Source organism: Carlito syrichta, unplaced genomic scaffold (assembly GCF_000164805.1).
Source record: "Carlito syrichta isolate Samal-C Ts95f unplaced genomic scaffold, Tarsius_syrichta-2.0.1 Scaffold242189, whole genome shotgun sequence".
NCBI lineage: Eukaryota > Metazoa > Chordata > Mammalia > Primates > Tarsiidae > Carlito > Carlito syrichta.
In genome coordinates, this window is record NW_007186285.1 from 374,780 (window position 1) to 395,996 (window position 21,217).

Here is a 21,217-nt window from a genome sequence, read left to right on the forward strand (position 1 = left end):
AAATGTGGTACATATACACGATGGAATACTACGCAGTCATAAAAAAGAACGAAATCATGAATTTCGCAGCAACCTGGATGGAACTAGAGCCTATAATACTGAGTGACCTCTCACAGAAACAAAAATCCGAGTATCACATGTTCTCACTCATATAATGGACCTTGAACATCCAATGTAATACTATAAGAAAATGACTGACAGTACTGGGAAACTATGGTGGGGGGAGGGAGATGGGATTAACAGTAGCAAATATCTGTCTGGTGATGGGGAAACACCTCTTTTCAACAGGGTGCCTGAATGAAATGTAATTGTACACCTAACCCTTAACTGTACCCCACAAAACCATAATAAAAAATATTGATTATGGGGAAAAAAATAAAAAAAATAAATAAAAAATAGGAAAACATCTAAAAGTCAATAAAAAAAGATAAAAAAAATCAATTCACAAAACTCATCACCAATTTTTTAAAACAGAAAAAAAAAAACTCAGCATGTTTGGCATAGAGAAAGATTCTTTTCATATGATGAAGTATGTCTGGAGGAACATTGAGCTAATGTTGTCTTTAATGATAAAAAGAAAAAGTTTCCCCCTGTGATTGAGAATAAGACTAAAAGAGCAGCTCTCGTTATTCTGTTCAATATTGAGTAGAGTATCTAGTCTATGAAATATGGCAAAGAAGTGAGAACAGGCAAGAATGTTGGAAAGGAAAAAGTAAAACTTTATTCACCAAAGACATGAATTGATGCAGAAAATTCCTAAAGAACCTATTTGTTAAAAAAAAGTAGATCAAATCTAATAAATATGCCTAGCAAGGACTTATAGTATAGCAATTTATATTTCTATGTTTTAGCAACAATAAATTACAATATAGAAGAATTGATTTGTTCAGTGTAAATTTTCAAATAGTCTCTAAATTCACCTCAATTTCAATCATAATCCTAGAGAAATTAATCAACTTATTCTGCAGTTGATACATTGAGGAGAAATTATGCTATGTGACTTCAAGACTAACTCTAAAAATACAGTAATAATCAACATATTGTTGAACTGGCATGTGAACACACAAATAAATCAGTGGAATAGAATAGAGAATCCAGATATAAACTGTATATACAAATGGTCCTTTAAATTTCCATGAAGAGGCATGATCTTTAATCAGGAAAACAGTCTTTCTATTCCTGATTAAATGTCATACTTCTAACAAACATGGAACCAACCATGCTGCCCATCAAAAGAGGACTGGATTTTAAAAATGTGGTACATATACACAATGGAATATTATACAGCCGTAAAGAAGAACAAATCATGAACTTCACAGCAACCTGGATGGAATTAGAGTCTATAATACTGAGTGATCTTTCACAGAAGCAAAGAACTGAGTATCACATGTTCTCACTCCTAAGTGGACCTTGAACAACTATTGTAATACTATAAGAAAAGGATTGATAGTAGGAGGGAACTGCGGGGGGCGGGGGCAGGAGGTGGGATTGACAGTAATAGAAATCTGCCTGGGGAAGTGGGGGCCACACCTCATTGACAAGGGTACCTGCACAATGAATATTTGTATACCTAACCCTGAATTGTACCCCACAATTTTAAAATAAAAAATTTAAAAGTTAAAAAAAGAAAGACTGTTGAACAAATACTGCTGAAACCACTAGATATCCATGAAGACAGATAATCAGTATTGAACACTGCCACATATTATTAACAAAAATTAATTCAAGATTTAGATAAGACCAAAATGCAAAAGCTAAATCAATAAAACTTTTATAAGAAAACAGAAGAATGTCTTCATTAAATTAGTGTGTGAAACACTCTGGGTAGGATAATAAAATGCTTTAAAAAAATGGATAGACTACTTTTCATCAAAAGTGAAGATTCTGTTAATCAAAAGGCACTGGTGAGAAATAAGCAAACCACTTGTTGTTAGACACTATTCATAAAATGTATCTCAGAAAGGATTTGTCTGTAAAACATATAAAAATTCTTAAACTCACCAAATAGAAATGCAATATTAGTCATAAGTTTTGAAAAGAAAAGTAGAACTTAACCATGATTGAGACTTTTTTCCCAGAATATTTAAAAGAGGGAAGAATTATTAAGGGAAGTGAAAGTTGCAAAAGAGTGATTTTAATGATTAACCTTGTCATCTGCAAGTGTAGGAAGGGAGGCCATGAGGCCGGTGGAGAGCAATGAAAAGATAGCTTAAGAACTACATGGTCCCAGGAATTTCAAGAACTGTTGGAATCTGGTTGCAGAAAGGAGTGAGGTGACGAGAACAAAATTATCCTCACAGATTTCTCTATGCATTTGAACTTGTGAAAATTACACCAGAATGTCCATCACACTAGTCACCTTAGAAATTCAGCCCAGTGAATTCCACTCCCAATCTGTTGTTCAATCCATTCACTGCTGAACCCTTAGACTGAGTACACTTAAATACCATACAAGGGTATGGGAGGTCAAGGCAGTGCCAACCAGTGCCTGACCTTGACATTACCCTAATAGTCAAGTGACACCATGGCAATAAAGCTATCTTTACATCATGCCATATGTCGTTCTAGATTTATCTTAAATTGGAGTTCTCTTTTATAGAATAGCCTGTTATCAAAACAGTTTTAAAAATGACACTGTGTGAGTAAAGAGTTAACAGCATTCTTTCTCCTATTTAGGAAATTTGACCTTGGATTACCTTTCTAGTTCTGTTTGCCTGGAAACCTGATAGCGGAGAAATGTCTGCTATGTTACTAAATAATACCGCATATGGTGAAAATGGCCTGTAATTGTGAAATGCCTCTGACTAAGAGGACAGAATGAAGTAAAAACATCAGTTTGGGATTTCACCAGAACCTGACCATGATCTTGGACTTCCAGCCTCCAGACCCATGATTTCCCAAAGTGTGGTGATTCTTGTGTTTCATATGTCTCTTGTGGAGACTTGAAAACTTTGCCTATCAAGCTATTATTGTAAGATACATTGGTTCTTATTAGCAATGAGGGACTTTTAAACTAGGGTAACCTCTAAGCCACTACTGCACCTACTTGTGTAGGTCTAACTTTATCATACCTGAACTTTCCTGGGGGAGGGCAGAGAATAGCCCCTAGATTCCTGTTCAATTACTGTTGGGCCTCCTCCTACCAAAACGATGCTTGGTGCTGCCCTAATACCAGGCTGTTTCCAGTTCCCTTTAATGTGCTAGATTAGAAACAGGAAAGGGAGTTTGACAATATTTTGCAAAAAGTTTCAGTTGGACTATATGCCTACCAAATGTGACAAAGGAGGGGTGTGTGTGTGTGTGCATGCATTTGTGAGCACGTGTGTAACCATTTCCAGCCACCACTCCACAAGTTACCTCTTCGTTAATGAGTATACCAAATACAGTCTGGCATCCTTTCTGTGTTCACTCACCAGCTGGAGCCTCTGATAGACACCATGGCATGGAAAAGAACCAAGAAGCTGACTGAGCTCCTGGGTTAACATGAGGAAAGAGAAGCCACTTTTGGTGAGGGCAGGAGGTTGAAATCAATGGATTGCAGACATGAGAGGGAAACAGACCCTTCATACATCTAATTGATACAGATCTGTTATTAAAGACCTGGAATTGAGTATGGGTTTACACAGCTAAAGATTTTAAGGGCCAATATCAAGAAGTCTATGCCTTAGAGCAGACAGAAGTAGGACAAAGATGGTGAAGGATATAGAAAGGAACAGCTGGTCAAGATCCTCAGGGACAAGAGAATTCCAGTGCTCATGAGCTTAAGACATTCTTCATTTCTCCCTGATAAGTGACCCCATCGATCCTGAAAGAAGAGTGATGGGAGTTTGCCTTAGAACTCACAGACAGCCTTTAGAGGAGACGCTGCTGGTGGTGGTGGTCACTGCATAGAGACTGTCCTAGGGACAGGCTCATACATGCTTCAGGATCCTGTAGTTTCTTTTTTAAAAATTTTTATTGTAAAGTTGTGGGGTACAATTCAGGCTTAGGTATACAAATGGTCATCCTGTAGTTTTTTCACCCGGTCCTAAGGGGAAAAAAACCTATGCATAATTGTACTCGTTTCTTAGGACTGCCATAGGAAATTAACGTAAGCTAGGTGAGTTGAAACAACAGAAATGTATTTGCTCACATTCCCATTTCAGAAGTCTGAAATCAGGGTGTTGGCAGAAACACACTTCCCTCAGATGCTCTAAGGGAAAATCTATTTCTTGACTGTTTCAGCTTCAGCTTTTTCTTACTCCTTTCAGTGTAAGTAGATGTTCTTGGTTTGTGGTTGCATCACTCCAATCTCTGCCTCTGTGGATTCATTCCTCCCCCTCTTCTGCGTGTCTTCTCCTCTGTGTGTCTGTCTTTGAAATCCCTAAGTCTTCCTTTATACACGTAATTGCATTTAGGCCTGCAGTGGATTGAACGTTTGTGTTCATGTGTTGAATCCTAATCCCCAGTATCGGTAGCTGTGGCTTCTGGGGAGTAGTTAAGTCATGAGGGTAGGAGTCATGAAGTAAATGAGGTTTGTGCCATTATGAAAGTGTCCCAGACAGCTCTCTTGCTCTCTTTCTACCATATGAGTATACGATGAGAAGTCAGCTGTCTGCAACCTGGAAGAAGGCCCTCACCAGAACGTAACCATGATCTTGGACTTCCAGCCTCCAGACCCGTGGAAAGTACATTTCTGTTTGTTTGTAAATCCTTGTTCTATGCTACTTTGTTCTAGCAGCCCCAAATGACTAAAACAGGGTTCAATCAAATAATCCAGAACAATTCCTCCTCTCAAGATCACTAACTTAATTATATCACATATAAGATAGTAGCCACTATTTCATCATAAGGTAACAGGTTCCAAAGATTAGGACATGGAAATATCTCGGGGGCTACCATTTAGCGCACTCCATTAATTTTCATATAAAATTTATCAAATTTGGTAGGTCCACACTGACTATTGTTATTCAGATGTTGTTTCCCAGAAGGATGGTATGAAAGCAGCTCCTGCCCAGGAACAAATATTAATCATCTCAACTTTCCTGAGGCTGCATGTGGAACTCACAGATAGAAAGATGACTGCATGTAGTTCATGTCATCCCATTACCACTGTGTTCATCTCCACACACTTTCCTCAGTCCTATCCATCATGCCTCACTGGGTACCAAATAATACATTTACAGGGTCCCATCCAGGTAGAAGAACTTCGCAGGTGTAGAACCTCCCCTAGGTTCAGGTAAGTGTGCTACCTTTGTCATGAAATATAACATGTCTGTGTGTTTAGGTTCACAAGGGTGTTGATAGCGGTACCCACATGGACACATAATTCTCCTTGGGCTGCCAACCGACTGCCTGTTGTTGGCAAAGTTTCCTCCCAACATGACCATGGATTTTTGCAGAAGTAGAGCTGGAGAACAGAGGGACCAAGATTGGTATTGTAATCAGAGTCTGTGCTTCTATGCATCTGTGAGTGTCTTTGGATGTTTGTTATCTTCATGTTTACTTTGAGTGTCTTTTTGGATGTTTGTCATATGTATGTTTGTGTGTATGTGTGTGTGCATGTTGTAGGGTAAGGTATGCTACTGTCTGATCATCTTTTATATGTCATACTGTCTTTTAGTGTGAGAGTGACTGCCTGTCCTCAGAAGTATCCTCCATAGCTCCTCTTTTGGCATCTCTGGGCCATGCCTGGTTGGATTGGACATGAAGGAGATGACCTTCCATAGACAGGTCTGAAAGGACAGGCCCGGTTATGTAGCACTGCTCAGGAACTGAGAAAAAGAAGAGAACCAGAGGAGTTGTTTGAACCCTGGACAATGGAATAACACATAAATATGCTTGACGACATGAGTTGGAGTAAGATTGTTGTGAGTTTGCAGCTTCCTAAAACTATTTGTTTCTGACTATGTCTTCTGCAATATCCTAACCCCTCAGATTATCTTCCTGATCTGTAAAAAGAAGCTATACAAGGTCATGGTGCAAAGTTCTCAAGTACAAAACATGGTACGTGATAGGTGCTCAGAAAACCCTCTTATAGGCTTACCCTCACACTTTGCTCCACTCTTCTCCTGTAAATATTTAAACTGTGTGGCACCCAAGCTGTGCACACAACTTGTTCGCTCTTGGTCCTCTCCAAGCTGGTTCCCCACTACTCACTTTGGTTGAGGTGACAAAGTCCTGCTGTGAGCTACATGGGTTCCCAGGCCCCAAAGTTATTCCTCACTCCTCATTAAAAGCCTGGCATCTTTTTGAGGGTGACTTCCAGGTCCTTGTCCATACTGACCTGCAGTCCTTGAAGACACTCTTACATGAGATCAAAATCAAGGCCATCATTATCCTCGTGGGTTCTGGCAGGTCCCAGACTTTGAATCACATACTCCACAGTAGCCCACTCCCTCCTCATGGATCCCTCAAGTAGGGGCTTTCTTTAACTGTGGTCTGATTCTGGGATAAATGTAAGCTCAGTCCTAGGAGTGACTTTTTTGAAGGTTCTGGAAAGCACATGAGAATATCTCAGTTCTCCCTCCTTCCCTTCCTCCCTCTCTCCCTTTCTACTGTCTACCATAAAAATTGAAGCTCAGAAGGTTGTTTTCTAGGCAACAACCCAGTCTGCTGAGGTATGGAAAATAGAAATAGGAGTCTCAATTGCCAAGCATATTCATTTTTTAGGGCTGCCGTAATAAACTATCGCAAACCAGGTGGCTTAAAAAATAAGAAATGTATTCTCTCATAGTTCTGGAGGCTATAAGCCCAAAATCAAAGTATAAGTAGAGTTGGCTCCTACTAGGGAAGACTCTGAGGAAGATTATTTCATGCCCGTCTCCCAGCTTCTGGTAGCTTCCAACAATCTTTGGCATTCTTTGCCTTATAGGTATATCACTCCAATCCCTGCCTTCTTTGTCACATGGCATTCTTCCTGTGTGTTTCTGTGTCCACATTTCCCTCTTTTTATAAGGATACCAGTAAGTGGATTAGGGAAAACCCTAATCCAGTGTGACCTTGTCTTATCTTTATTATATCTGTAAAGGCCCTAGGTCCACATAAGGTCACATTTACAGGTCCTGGTGGTTAAGACTTGTATATATCTTTTGGGGACACAATTTAGCACACAACACCAAGGAATGGGAATTCCTGATCAAGAAAATTGAAGAAGGGTCTGCCCTGTGCTTTGTTTCTCCTCCTTTGGTCCCTACCCATTTTTGTCCTTTTATTGTTAGGTTATAGAAATTGTTTCTGTAGCCTATGTATCTCTTGACAGATATGTGATGTGCAAATATTTTCTCACAGTCACTATTTACCTGTTTTTAAAAAATGTTTAGGATATTAAGTTTTTAATTTTGATGAAATATAATTTATCATTTGTTTACTTTAATGAATATGAATTTATCTGATCTAAGAAACATTTGTCTAAACCCAAGCCACAAAGGGTATCTGTTCATTTTAAACCTAGAACTTTTTTAGATTGTATAAAATAAAACTTTAAAAGGAGAGAGACAGAAAGAGACAGAGGAAGAACAAGAATGCAAAAAGAAAACAATGTGACAGACAGGAAGAGTTTCTTATCATTCTTTGCACTTCTGTGTCATCAGCTGTAATGTTTCATCTTTCATTTCTGATTTTATTTGTTTGAGCCTTCTCTCCATTTCTTAGTCTAGCTAAAGTTTGCCATTTTATCTTTTCACAAAAAATAACTCTGAATTTTATTGATCTTTTCTATTGTTTTCCTAATCTTTATGTCATCTATTATTCATTTTTAAAGGACAAAATATTAATGAGACTATAAAAATATGAACAACAAGGGTAATATCCTTATCTAATGATACATGAATCAACTGCAAAAAAAAATCTAAACCATAACCTAGGTCATAAAAGCAAATCTTTATAAATTCCAAAGAATTTAATTTATATAACAGCCTATTTCTAGACATAGTAGAATTAAGCTATAAATCTTTTATAGAACTATAGCTTTTTAAATCCTCAAATATTTATAAATCAAACACACAAATAAACCATAAGTCAAAGAAGTAACAATGAAAATGATAAAGTATTTTACATTTAATAAGAAAAAATATTTTGAATTGGTAATAAAAGATACATATCAAAACCCGTGGGAAAACTGAAGTAATACTTAGATAGAAATGTATAAGGTATAGACATTCTCATAAGAGACAGCCATGCAAAGAGGAAATTGGGATTGAGTTCATCTTCAGCAAGTGATTTTGTGGCTTCACTCATCTACAGGAGAGTTACTGGCATTGATCTAGGTCAGTAGTGGTAAAAACAAAGAAAGGACAGATAGTCATCACAGCTAGTCATTTTGAGAATCATCATCTCTTCCTTCAGCTCAATACCTGAAGATTGTATTTAAGGAAGTAAGAATGAAGTAATAGAGAATAAGACTATACAATCCCTTGCACTGTTAGGGGATAGTGGACAAATAAAGGGAGCTGAGTTAAATATAAATTTGATTTTTAAAAAGATAAAAGCTATATTCTAATAACTGAAATAAAACAAAGTCAGCTTAATGAACTAGGAAAGGATGTTCACTGTCATCATTTCTATTCAGTATTATAATAGAGTTGCTAACCTATACAGCAAGTCAAGAAAAAAAAAGTAGTGATTGAAAAGAAAGAAGCAACTGACATGTTTTCAGATTACATTAGTATATACATAAAAAATCCAGAAGAATCCAAAAGCCATTAGAAGTAAAAAATAATTATATCGAGTTACTAAATATCTTAAGGCCATATACAAAACTTAATTGTATTTCTATTCATAATAGTAAAAAATAAAAATTATTTAAAATATATTATTTAAAACACTAGAACCACCAAAACAAGACATATAAAACGTCTAAACTAAAAACTTTAAAACTAAAGAAATTAAAGAAATCTAGTTATATGAAGAGATACACTATGAACATTGATTGGTAACTCAGTAGTAAGTTGTCAATTCTGCATAAATTGCTTGATAGGTTCAATGCAGTCTCAATGGAAACTTCATAAGGATAGTGAAAATTGAGAAACTAATTCTAAAATTTATATGAAAATCTTGAGTCTCAAGAACAAAGCTGAAAAGCCTACAATACTAGATATTAATTTCCACTATAAATGTATATTAATTAAAATAATGTAGTATTTGAGAAGCCTCAATAAATAGACCAGTAAAATAGAAGACCTACAAACAGACCCACAAATAAATAGTTAACTAATTTTCAAAAATTTACTACTCCAATTCAATAAAGAAAAACAAATTGTCTTTCTAACAAATAATGCTGCATCAAGTTAATATCTTTTAGGGATAGATAGAAAATTTAACAATAAAGGTGTTAGAAAAAAATAGGAAAATGACCTAATGATTTTGGAATAGGCAAACATTTCTTAAACAGGATACAAAAAGACTAATTTGAAATAAAATATGAATAAATGAGACTTTCTTAAAATTAAGAACTTGTGTTCATCCAAAGTCAACATGAAAAATAAGTAAAAATATGAAAAATATTTGTTATACACATAAAAGGAGGAAATATCCAGAATGTAAAAATAAGCTATAATCAGGGGAAAAAAAAAAAAAAAAACAGCAGCTCACAGTGGAATAAAACTAGACATTAACTCCAACAAGAACTCACAAAACCAAACAAATACATGGAAATTAAACAATCTGCTACTGAACAAACTTTAACTTAGCAATGAAATAAAGAGAAAAGCTTTAAAATTCCTTGAAATTAATGACATAGGTTATCAAAATCTTTGTAACAAGTTGTGCTCAGGGAAAACTTATAGTTCTTAAGGCCTACATTAAAAAGACTGAAAGATCACATGCCAACAACCTAACATTATGCCTCAAGGAACTAGAAAAATATGGAAAAAAAAAAATCCAAAGCTAGCAGAAGAAAAGAAATAACAAAGATCAGAGCAGAACTAAATGAAATTGGAATGACAACAATAACAAAAAACCCACAAAGAATGAACAAAACAGAAATTGTGTTCTTTGAAAAGATAAACAAAATTGATAGACCACTAGCTAGATTGATTAACAAACAAAGAGAGAAGACTCAAATTAGCTCAATCAGAAATGAAAATGAAAGCATTGCAACTGATACCACAGAAATACAAAAGATTATCTGAGATTATTATGAACACCTCTTTGCAAACAAACTATACAATCTAGAGAAAATGGGCAAATTCTTAGAAACATACAACTCCCCAACCTTGAATCAGGAAGAAGTAGAAATCCTAAACAGACCAATAGCAAGTAGTGAGATTGAAAAAGTTATTAAAAGTCTCTCAAAAACAACAACAAAGTCTAGGACCTGACAGACTCACAGCCAAATTCTAGCAGACTTTCAAAGAACAGGAACCAATCCTACTGAAGCTATTAAAGAAGATTGAAAAAAAAGGCATTTCTTCATAACTCATTCTATGAAGGCAGTATCACAATAACACCAAAGCTAGGAAAAAACACAACAACAAAAAACTTCAGACCAATATTCCTGATGAACATCATTGAAAAAATCCTCAACAAAACACTAGCAAACCGAATTCAACAGCACATTAAAAAAAATAATATCCCACCACAATTAAGTAGTTTTTATACCAGAAATGCAAGAATGGTTAAAAATACAAAAGTCAATAAATGTGATCTATCATACAAACAGAATTAAAAATAAACATTACATGATCATTTCAATAGAGGCAGAAGAAACATTTGATAAAAACCAGCATCACTTCATGATAAAAACTCTTAGTAAAATAGCCATAGAAGGAACATTCATCAAAATAATAACAGCCATATATGACAAACCCATAGCCAATGTTATCCTGATCAGAGAAAAGTTGAATGCATTGATCTTTAGAACTGGAACAAGGCAAGGATGCCCACTTTCACCACTTTTATTTAGCATAGTACTGAAAATCCTAGCCAAAGTAATCAGGCAAGAGAAAAAAATAAAACATGTCCAAATTGGAAAAGAAGAAATCAAACTCTGTGTCTTGATGACATGATCTATATCTAGAGAATCCTATAGATTCCTCCAAAGACTCCTGGACTTGATAAATGAACTCAGTAAAGTTTCAAAATACAAAATCAACACACACAAATCAGTTGCATTGCTCTACACCAATAGTGACAGACTGAGAATCAAATCAAGAATTTAATTCCATTCACAACATCAGCCCCAAATTTAAAATACCTAGGAATATATTTAACAAGGAGGTAAATGATCTCTACAAGGAGTATTATAAAATACTGATAAAAAAAAAAAAAAAACTGTAGAGGACACAAACAAATGGGAAAACATTCCATGCTCATAAATGGGAAGAATCAACATTGTTAAAATGACTATATTACCCAAAGTAATCTTCAGATTCAATGCAATTGCTGCCAATCTACAAATGTCATTTGTCACAGAATTAGGAAAAACAATCTTAAAATTCGCATGGAAGCAAAAAAGAGCCAGAATAGCCAAAGCAATCCTAAGCAAAAAGAATAAAGCTGGAGGCATCACGTTACCTGACTTGAAATTATACTACAAGGCCAAACCAGCATGGTACTAGTAGAAGGACAGACACAATGGACCAGAATAGAATCCAGAGACAAACTCAAATAACTACAACCAACTGACCTTTGACAAAACAGACAGAGACATATATTGAGGAAAGCACACACTGTTCAACAAATGGAGCTGGGAAAATTGGATAGCTACTTCTAGAAAAATGAAACTTTATCCTTATCTCTTGCTACATACCAAAATTAATCAAGATGAATTAAAGACTTCAATGTAAGACCTGAAATCATAAAAATCCCGGAAGAAAACCCAGGATAAACTGTTGTGGACATTGGCCTAGGCAAAAAATTTATGGCTAAAACCCCAAAAGCAAATGCAACAGAAACAAAAATAAGTAGGTAGGACTTAATTAAACTAAAAAGCTTCTGAACAGCAAGAGAAATAATCAACAGAGTAAACAAGCAACCAACAGATTGGGAGAAAACATTAATAAACTATACAGCTGATGAAGGACTAATATCCAGAATCTATAGAGAACTCAAACAAATCAGCAAGAGAAAAGCTAATCACTCCACTAAAAAGTAGGCAAATGGCACGAACAAACATCTCACAAAAGAAGACATACAAATGGCCAATAAATACATGAAAAAAATGCTCAACACCACGAATCATCAGGGAAATGCAAATTAAAACCATAATGAGATACCACTGTACACCAGTCAGAATGGCCATTACTAAAAAGTTAAAAAACAATAGATGCTAGTGCACATGTGATGAAAAGGGAGAGCTTATACACTGTTGGTGGGAGTGCAAATTAGTAGAATTTCTATGGAAATTGGTGTGGAGATTTCTCAAGGAACAAAAAGTAGATCTACCATTCAATCCAGCAATCTCCTTACTAAGTATCTACCCAAAGGAACAGAGGTGGTTATACAAAAAGACACCTTCTCTTGGATATTTATCATAGTAAAGTTCACAATTGCAAAGATGTAGAATCAATCTAAATTTTAATCAACTGATCAATGGATAATGAAAGTGTGAGATACACACACACACACACACACACACACACACACCATGGAATATTATTTAGCCATAAAAAAGATGAAATAATATATTTTGCACAACTTAGATGGAGTTGTATAACATCATCCTAAGTGAACTAACATGGCAATAGAAAATCAGTTGCCACATGTTCTCACTTATAAGTGAGAGCTAACCTAAGGATGAGCAAAAATATATAAAATGGCATAGTGGACAGTGGAAACTCAGAAGGGGGAGGGTGGGAAAGGCTGGAGGGATGAAAATCCACTTATCAGGTACAATATGCACAGGTGGGGGCGGTTGGTCTACTTAAAGTCCAGACTTCTTTGCCACTGTACAATGCCTCCATGTAACCAAAACTATTTGCACCCCCTAAAGTTACTGAAATTAAAAAGAAGAAAAAACAATACTGTCTACTAGTTTAAGCAAAACACAGAAAAAGTGACTAAGTATTTCATGAAAGAATACATCCAAGTAGCCAATAAATATATAAAAAATTGTTACACCTTATTACATGTTGGAGAACACAGATTAAAGTCATAGAGAAGCATCACTTCACAAGCACAAAAATGACCAAAAATAAAATAACTAAATATATCAGCTTTTTACAAAGTTGTAGAGCACCCAGAAATGATACACATTGCTGATGTGAGTGTAAATCACTATCACTTAGGAAACCTGGCATTAACTACTAGAGCTAGATGTTTATTTTTCCTATGACCTACCAACACCACTCCCAGATAGAGAGCCAAGATAAATTAGTGCACCACGTCTATCAAAAGACAAGTATAGAAATGATTGTGAGTTCTTTTCCTTAATGGCCCAAAATTGGAAGCCACCTAAGTTACTATTAAAAATAGAATGAGCGGCTTGGGGGCTCGGCCTGTAATCCCAGCACTTTGGGAAACCCAGGTGAGTGGATTGCCTGAGTCCACGAGTTCAAGACCAGCCCTGACAACCTGGCAAGATCTCATCTCTACGATAAATAAAAAATTAGCTGGGTGTAGTAGTGCACACCTGTAGTTCTGGCTACTTGGAAGGTTAGGGCACAAGGATCGCCAGAGCCCAGTAGGTCGATGCTGGGGTGGCCATGAGTGTGCCATTGCATTCCAGCCTGGGTGATGGAGTAAGATTGCAGCTCAAAAAGAAAAGAAAAGAAAAATACATTCTAAGAATGGCATTTAATGACAGGAGATCTGAAATTAAATAAAGACAATTTAAAAAAACAATAGAATGATTCAACTGGGGAATATTAATATAATGGGACTCTATATAGCAGTGAAAGGAAGAAAATACTGCTACATGTAACAACATGAATGAATCTCACAGGCTTAATTTTGAGTTAAAAAAAAACAAGATGTTAAAGGGTACATACAGTATGATTGCATCTATATGAAGTTTATAAACAACAGAATTAATATATATTAGTGGATGTCAGAATAGTATTTACCTTTCATAATATCAATTAGTAGGAGTTTTAAAGAGGCTTCTAAGGTACTGAAAATGTCCCATATCTTGATCTTGAAGGTGGATACATGCGTACGCATGTATGTGAGAATTCATTAATCTAGTCACTCGAGATTTATGCTTTTTACGTAGTTTAATGTCTCAAAAATAAATATATAGACTGAGTGTAGTTGCTCAAGCCTGTAATCCCAGCACTTTGGGAGGCCAAGGCGAGAGAATTGCCTGAGCCCAGGGGTTCGAGACCAGCCTGGGCAACTTGGTGAGACCTCATCTCTACAATAAATAAAAAAATCAACTGGGTGTGGTAGCGCACACCTGTAGTTTCCAGCTACTTGGAAGGCTGAGGTGAAAGGATCACCTGAGCCCAGCAGGTTGAGGCTGCGGTGGTCATGAGTGTGACTCTCACTCAAAGAAAGAAAGAAAGAAAGAAAGAAAGAAAGAAAGAAAGAAAGAAAGAAAGAAAGAAAGAAAAATATAGTTCAGAGAGAAAGCTGCAATATAGATCCTTTTAATCCCTGTGACTAGCTGAAAAGCTTGGAATTAGTCTGTGGTGATATAATTAGGGGAACCCTCTACCCAAAAATAAAGGACAGTTCAACAGAGCATAGGTGTTTATAGTAAATGGAGAAATAAAGCCATTTTTACTTTTATACCTTAGGAAGTTAGCCCTATAAAAATATTATAGCTTAGCTAATCAAATTAGATAATTAATGTAAGATGCAAAATGTAAGGTCTGGCTCACAGTAAATATTAATAAATATATTATTATGGCTGGGCATAATTATGGCTCTCGCCTATAATCCCAACACATTGGGAGGCTGAGGTGAGAGGATTGCCTGAGCTCACGTGTTTGTTACCAGCCTGGGCAATTTGATGAGACCTCACCTCATTTCTACAATAAATCAAAAAATTAACCGGGTGTAGTGGCATGTGCCTGTAGTTCCAGCTACTTGGAAGGCTGAGGCAGAAGAATCGCCTGAGCCCAGCTGGTCAAGGCTGCAGTGGCCGTGAGAGTGTCACTGCACTTCAGCTGGGCCTCAGAGTGAGACCCCAACTCAAAAAAAAAAAAAGAAAAAAAATATATATATAATTAGTACTACCATTACTGCTACTGCTAACTACTACTACTACTATACTACTACTGTTGCTTTGTTGTTGTGGTGGTTAGTGATAATTTTTAGTAATTGGAACTGAACTGGAAGCTCTCATTGCCCCATTGTCAGCTTCTTCTCACTTCTGACTTCCACATCCCGCCATTGAATCCACCTTCCACAAAGTTATAACTTAATATTGAGCATGGGGAAATTGTTGTAATTTATCTTTCCAAGCAGCTTGTGGGCTGGTGGGTTGAGTATAGGGAAAGGAGGACCTGAGAGGTATGTTCCTTCAGATAGGGAACTCGCAGACTGCCAAATAGGAGGAGGAGCAGGAGATGTCATTCCACCTGCCACTTGTTAGGAGTGTTACACAATCTTCTGCAGAGCCAGTATCGTTGGGCTCACCGTCGTTCCAGTTTTGATAGGTCAGACTTCTTCCTGTCAGATCCACAAACAGGCCTTCTTTGTTTTTATCTGTGATGCCCAGGAAGGCCTCTTCCTTGACCACTTGCTGGATGGCCATGTTTTCTTCAGCATTCCTGGGGGTGGCTACAGAGGCCTGGAATTGGGCACACAGAGCCTTTACTCCATCAAAGGTCATCTTTTCACCATTGGTCAAGAATAACTTCTTCCCAACTTGTTTTCCCAGAGAGAAGATCAGCCCTAAAATGTGAAAAAGTGGTTGTCAATGACTTGTCTTTAAGCCCAGTTCTTAGTATTTCTCAAGATAAAGCCTTCTAGAGTAGAGCTGCGAGATAAAATACAGTATGTCCAGTTTAATTTGAATTTCAGATAAACAATGGAGTGTTTTAAATTCCTATACAATTTTTGGAGCACACTTTTACATGTTCTAGTATTCTTTTGTGTGTGTGTGTGTTGGAGTCTCACTCTTGTCACCAGACTGTAGTGCAGTGGCCGCTCCCGGCCACTGCAGCCTCAAACTGCTGGGGTCCGGCGATCCTTCTGCCTCAGCCTTCCAAGTAGCTGGAACTACAGGCACGTGCTACCATGCCTGGCTAATTTTTTTTTTTTATTTATTGTAGAGATGAGGTCTCGCCAAGTTGCCCAGTGGGTCTTGAACCCGCGGGCTCAGGGAATCCACTCACCTCAGCCTCCCAAAGCACAGGATTACAGGCTGAGCCACTGAACCTGGCTTGTTCTAGTATTCTGATGCAAAAAACAAACAAACAAACAAACAAAAAAACCAAAGGCCTTTGTTTTAGTCTGTCTCTTCACATTTGGGTTGCCATGGTTAACATACAAAAAGATAAGATACCAGTTAAATTTGAATTTCATGTAAAAATTTTTTTTAACAATAAATATCCTTTCAGATCAGAATTCGAGAACACATATAATTTGAAATTTTGAATTCTACTCCACGATTACCTTGAGACTAAACAAAAAATATCTGAGAATATTTGCTCTAGACTAGAAGGAACAGATTAGGCCCCACTGGCAGGTCTCAACACCAGCATAACAAAGGGGCATCTGGGCATCAGTGAGTAAAGATCAAAGGGCACAAGATCAGGGTCTCAGGAGTCAAACTGCAATTTATAAATTAGCTCTGCCTCTTATTAGCTCTGTGCATTTGAGCAAGTCTTTTTAACTTTCCTTTGTTTTCATTTCTACCAAAATATCATGAGGATTTCATGAGATCACAATCCGAGAAATGCCTATCCAGGCACTGGAGAAACTATATGCATTCAATGAATGTTTGTTGCCTTCTACCTTTTCCAAACTTCAAGCTGCTTGGAGAGTGAGAAAGAAAGCTTACACTTTTTGACACTATCCAATTCTGATTGCAGGAATTTTCCTTCTGAATCAGTCAGGCAACTATCACATTCTGGAAATTAAAACAAAACAAGGAGCATGGTTAAGAATGGGATTGAATAATTGTATATGTAAGAAGTGGGGTATTTTTTTCAAATTGAAAACAAAGTGTATTTCATGTTAGTATTTATACTTTGAAGGGAAATTCGAAATACTAAGAAGTAAAGATAAAGAAAAAATATCTCTGTTTCCACACAGCCCCAAACACTATTCTTCATGTATTTACTGTATCCAAAGACACTTTTTGCACATATACATATCACATGCACACACCTATACTCCATGATTGCCTAGCAATCCATAGGCCACATTTTTCACTAATTATTTTTTTCTGACTGAATTGTTCTACTAAAATTGTTCTTCTAAAAAGAAATCCTTGAGATATTATTGTATTATGGGCTGGTGAGTATTGACTAAGAAGATTGCAGGGTTTTGTCTTTGGAGAGGTTATCTTTTATGTTGCCTTCTTGTTTTTGTTTCTGTTTTCCCTGAGTTTGTTCTGTTAGGAAACCAAGTTTTTTGTGAGTTGTCCATTATTCAAGTGGGGAGGGCATGAGACCAGCTACGTGTAGTAGATGGCAAAAAATGGCCTCAGATGGGTACAGCTCCTCTCATTAGGAAATGGAGTCTGTCTCTCCACTCTTTGAATCTGGGTTGAACTTGTGACTTGTTCTGACCAATATAATGCAGCAGAAATGGTATTATATGTGCTCTGAGACTTCAGGAGGCCGAAAGTGTCTGTTATTTCTACTCTTGGGAATCCTGTAATCACTGCTGTGTGAATAAACCCTAGTTAGCCTGTTGGGTGATGAGACTCAATTACCCCCATCACTCCAGCTAACATTCAAACAACAGCCAGACACGTGAAACCGTTGGCCATGAGTTGAACACAGACACATTAGTGAGCCCAGCTGAAACCAGCAGAGAAATCACTTGGTTGACCTACAGAATTGTAACTTAAATAAATAACTAAGTTTTAAAAAACTATGTTTTGGATTGGTTTCTTATGAAGTAAAATATATCTGACATACTGCAGTTACATGCTTTTGTGAAAATAGTCATAGGAAGCTCTCACTTAGATAGACTATCTATGTTTCCTCTCTGGAACGAGGGTCTCACATTCGACTGTTTCAGCTGAAAAAGGACACAGGCTCAGCTCCTGCAGGGGTTGCCTAATGGGGGAATTGACCTGAAAGGTTTGCAAGTTTGTACTCAGATACTAAGTGACTCTAAGAACAAAGAAAGAACTGAAGGTACTGGGTCAAGAAGCAAATTTGGGTATTTTCCTATGAAGGAGCAGAGGAGAAGTACCACCCACCAGGTACTCAAGGTCTCAGAAACCTGTGTGTGCTCAACTCAGCCTTTACTGGGGTAATCTCCTTACTTGAGCTCTCTCCACGTTCTCCTTTTTGGCCCACTGGTCCCGGTGACCCAGGGGGACCTGGGTTTCCTGCAGGTCCCAACTTTCCAGGAGGGCCCTGCAAGCCTCTGAGCCCTTGGCCTGTTAGGAGACAAAGGAAACATGACTCAGTGTCTGTTCTCTTGCACTCTTTCTTCAAGAATCCAATGCCCAATCCCTTCCCAGATGAGAGGAGACCTTAATCCAAGGCCAACCTGTCTGAAAAAAATTTTTTGGAGTCACTGTTTATGATGGCCCAAAGAAGAAAAATTCCTCCTTTGTCCCATCGACTGTGGGCCACTACCCTGGCAGGCAAGACAACTACTTGTCAAAAACTGCTATGAGATAGTCTAAGATGCCAGAGAATCAGAGCTGAATCTCTATTTTGAGTTATAAAATGTAGTTGAGAAAGATGTAATCAACCTAAATAGGACATTACTCATATCTTCAGACAGTTTCCTTAGGAAGGTAAAGAACTGCAGAGACAGAAAAGCCCAATGTATACCTGGTTCTCCCTTTTCTCCCTTGATGCCATCACGTCCATCTCTGCCTGGCAAGCCGATGATGCCGGGAGAACTACAGGCAATCACAGGACAGGTCTTTTGGACGTCCTCACAGGTCACCATTTCTGAGTAGGTTGCTGCTATCACACTCAGGAGAAGGAGACGGAGCAATGGAGTCAGGGACATGGTACTCACCTTGGTGTGGGAAGAGTCAAGGCAGATGTTCTTATCTTGTTAAATTAATCGACCATGTTTACCCAACATGCCCTCTGTCCTATAACCTGGGTCCAGGCTATATGAGAAGAGATGACCCATTTCTGACCTCCAGACTGGGGATTTGGAAAAGTAAATACTCCTTGTAACATTGTGCAATTAGTACTTCACCAAAGGTAGGCAAAATTGCATGCAATGATGGTTCTGGGGAAAAGGTCACCTATGTCTGCCCGGGCCTATGGCATTGCTGCTGGAAGGCTGTGAGTATGCTTCCTGTGGCAGTGAGAATAAATGTGACCAATATGGCCCGTTCACCTAGGCCTGTCAACTTAGGGAATAGAAATGAATGAAGACCCAGGTGTCTGTGGGAGCTCCCTCTTTCCCCCCACATCCCTTTTGGACTCATATGCCATTTGAATCCCATCTTTATATCTGAGTAGCTGATTCCCCTCCAGGACCAGTTAACTATCATTTACTCAACAGCAGGCCTTAAGCTGCAAGTTAATGATCCAAAGAGGAAGTTTTCAGCCCAGTTCAGAATTAACGTGCTTGCTCCCTCTTGGTGTCTCATGTCCCACAACAAGACAGGATTGTCAGGGCAAGAATTTTCTCTGAAGATTTTCCACTACTTTGACCCTGGCAGGGTGCTAGATCCTCTCTACTTCCTGGTAGGAATTCCCTGTATTCTGAGTCAAAAGCACTGGCAATTAGACAACTTGCCTTGACTCTCCCTTCCATCTCTCATTCTTAACATTTTGTCTATCCATCAAAGCCTTCTTCCAACTATTACTCCCTCAGAAACCTCAGCAGCCTAAGCCCATGGGTCAAATCCTTCAAGGTTCCCTTGAAAAACAAAGGCAATCTCCACTGTATTATAAATGGTCAGGTAATGAAGACAAGTACAGGTGCCCTAGCACAAACAGAGAAAGAGACACCCTCAACATGATTTCTGCCTGTCATCTCCCCTTCCCCCACCCATAAAAAGCCTCCTCCAGGCCTCTAGGGTCAAGTTAGGTCCCAGACCTTTGATCCCAAAACACAGATTTATTCATGAGAAATGACTTTCTGGGGCTTCTGCAGAGCAGGGATTCAGCAAAATGAATCTGACCCTCTAGCCTGAGGCTCTGGCAGATGTCTCCGAATGAGGCAGGAGGCTGGACTCAGCCAAGTAGGAAGGTCCAGTCAGCCTTTGGGAATAGCCCAGGCCTGGCCTTCAACCCCAAATTAATAGACAACTCTTCTTAGGGCTGCATGAAACTTTTCTTAAGTGCTTCCATCACAGTGCCAGGCAGCAGCATGTTTCTTCCTTCAATTGCCATCTACTGTGACAATTCTCATGGCTGAGCTACCAAAAGCAGATTTACCTAACTAATCGTGTCAAGATCTTATTTTCAACATGGAAGCATACAGATCTGTGAATGCACACACACACTTGTGCACACCAACTATACACACAGACATGTGTATGTGCACACACACTTGTTCATGAAAGCACAGCAGGCTTCTTGCTGCGTTTAATACACCAGACCCCTCCTGCTTCAGGCTCCGCACTTGATGTTTGCCTGCCTTGACATTCCCTCCAGAGCACTGCTGCTGTCCCTTTCTCTTCCTCTTCTTCTTTTTTTTTTTTTTTTGTTTGAGTTGGAGTCTCACTCTGTCGCCCAGTCTGGAGTGTGGTGGCACACTCACGGCCACCCCAACGTTTACCTGCTGGGCTCTGGCGATCCTTCCGCCTCAGCCTTCCAAGTAGCTGGAACTACAGGCATGCACTAGCATGCATGGCTAATTTCTGATGTAGAGATGAGGTCTCGCCAAGTTGCCTGGGTTGATCTTGAACCCACAGTCTCAGGTAATCCACTCGCCTCGGCCTCCCAAAGTGCTGGGATCACAGACTGAGCCACTGAACCTGGCCCTTTTTCTCTTCTAATTCAATATTTCCATCTCAAAGAAACCTGACTTGATTACTTTATCTAAAACAGTCCTACCTGGCCACTCTCTATCCTCTTAGATTGCATTACCTTTCGTATTACTTACACTAAATATTATTAACCATTTACTTTACTTCTCTATTTTTTATTGTGGCAAAATATTCACAACATAAAATTTACCATTTTGCCTATTAATATTAAGGGTACAATTTAGTTGCATTAAGCACATTTACCCTGTTGTGCAACCA

General features: G+C 38.1%; 1 protein-coding gene across 1 annotated transcript; it reads right to left on the reverse strand.

The window, feature by feature from the left end:
- Positions 1 to 15,385: 15,385 nt before the first annotated feature.
- On the reverse strand, positions 15,386 to 19,014 carry LOC103253632 (mannose-binding protein C). Its single transcript, XM_008051887.1, has 4 exons — positions 18,831 to 19,014; positions 18,311 to 18,427; positions 16,871 to 16,939; positions 15,386 to 15,759 (listed from the first exon to the last, which is right to left on the reverse strand). Exons 1-4 carry the CDS (start codon positions 19,012 to 19,014, stop codon positions 15,386 to 15,388), a joined length of 744 nt encoding a protein of 247 aa, XP_008050078.1.
- Positions 19,015 to 21,217: the final 2,203 nt, after the last annotated feature.

Bases quoted from the DNA above. Each gene is read 5' to 3' on its own strand.
- LOC103253632 (XM_008051887.1), bottom strand. From the start codon at position 19,014: ATGTCCCTGACTCCATTGCTCCGTCTCCTTCTCCTGAGTGTGATAGCA. The intron at 18,428-18,830 runs GTATACATTGGG...GTCTCCTAACAG, and splicing joins GGGAGAAAAGGGAGAACCAG to GCCAAGGGCTCAGAGGCTTG. The intron at 15,760-16,870 runs GTAAGCTTTCTT...TTCACATTTTAG, and splicing joins ATTGGATAGTGTCAAAAAGT to GGCTGATCTTCTCTCTGGGA.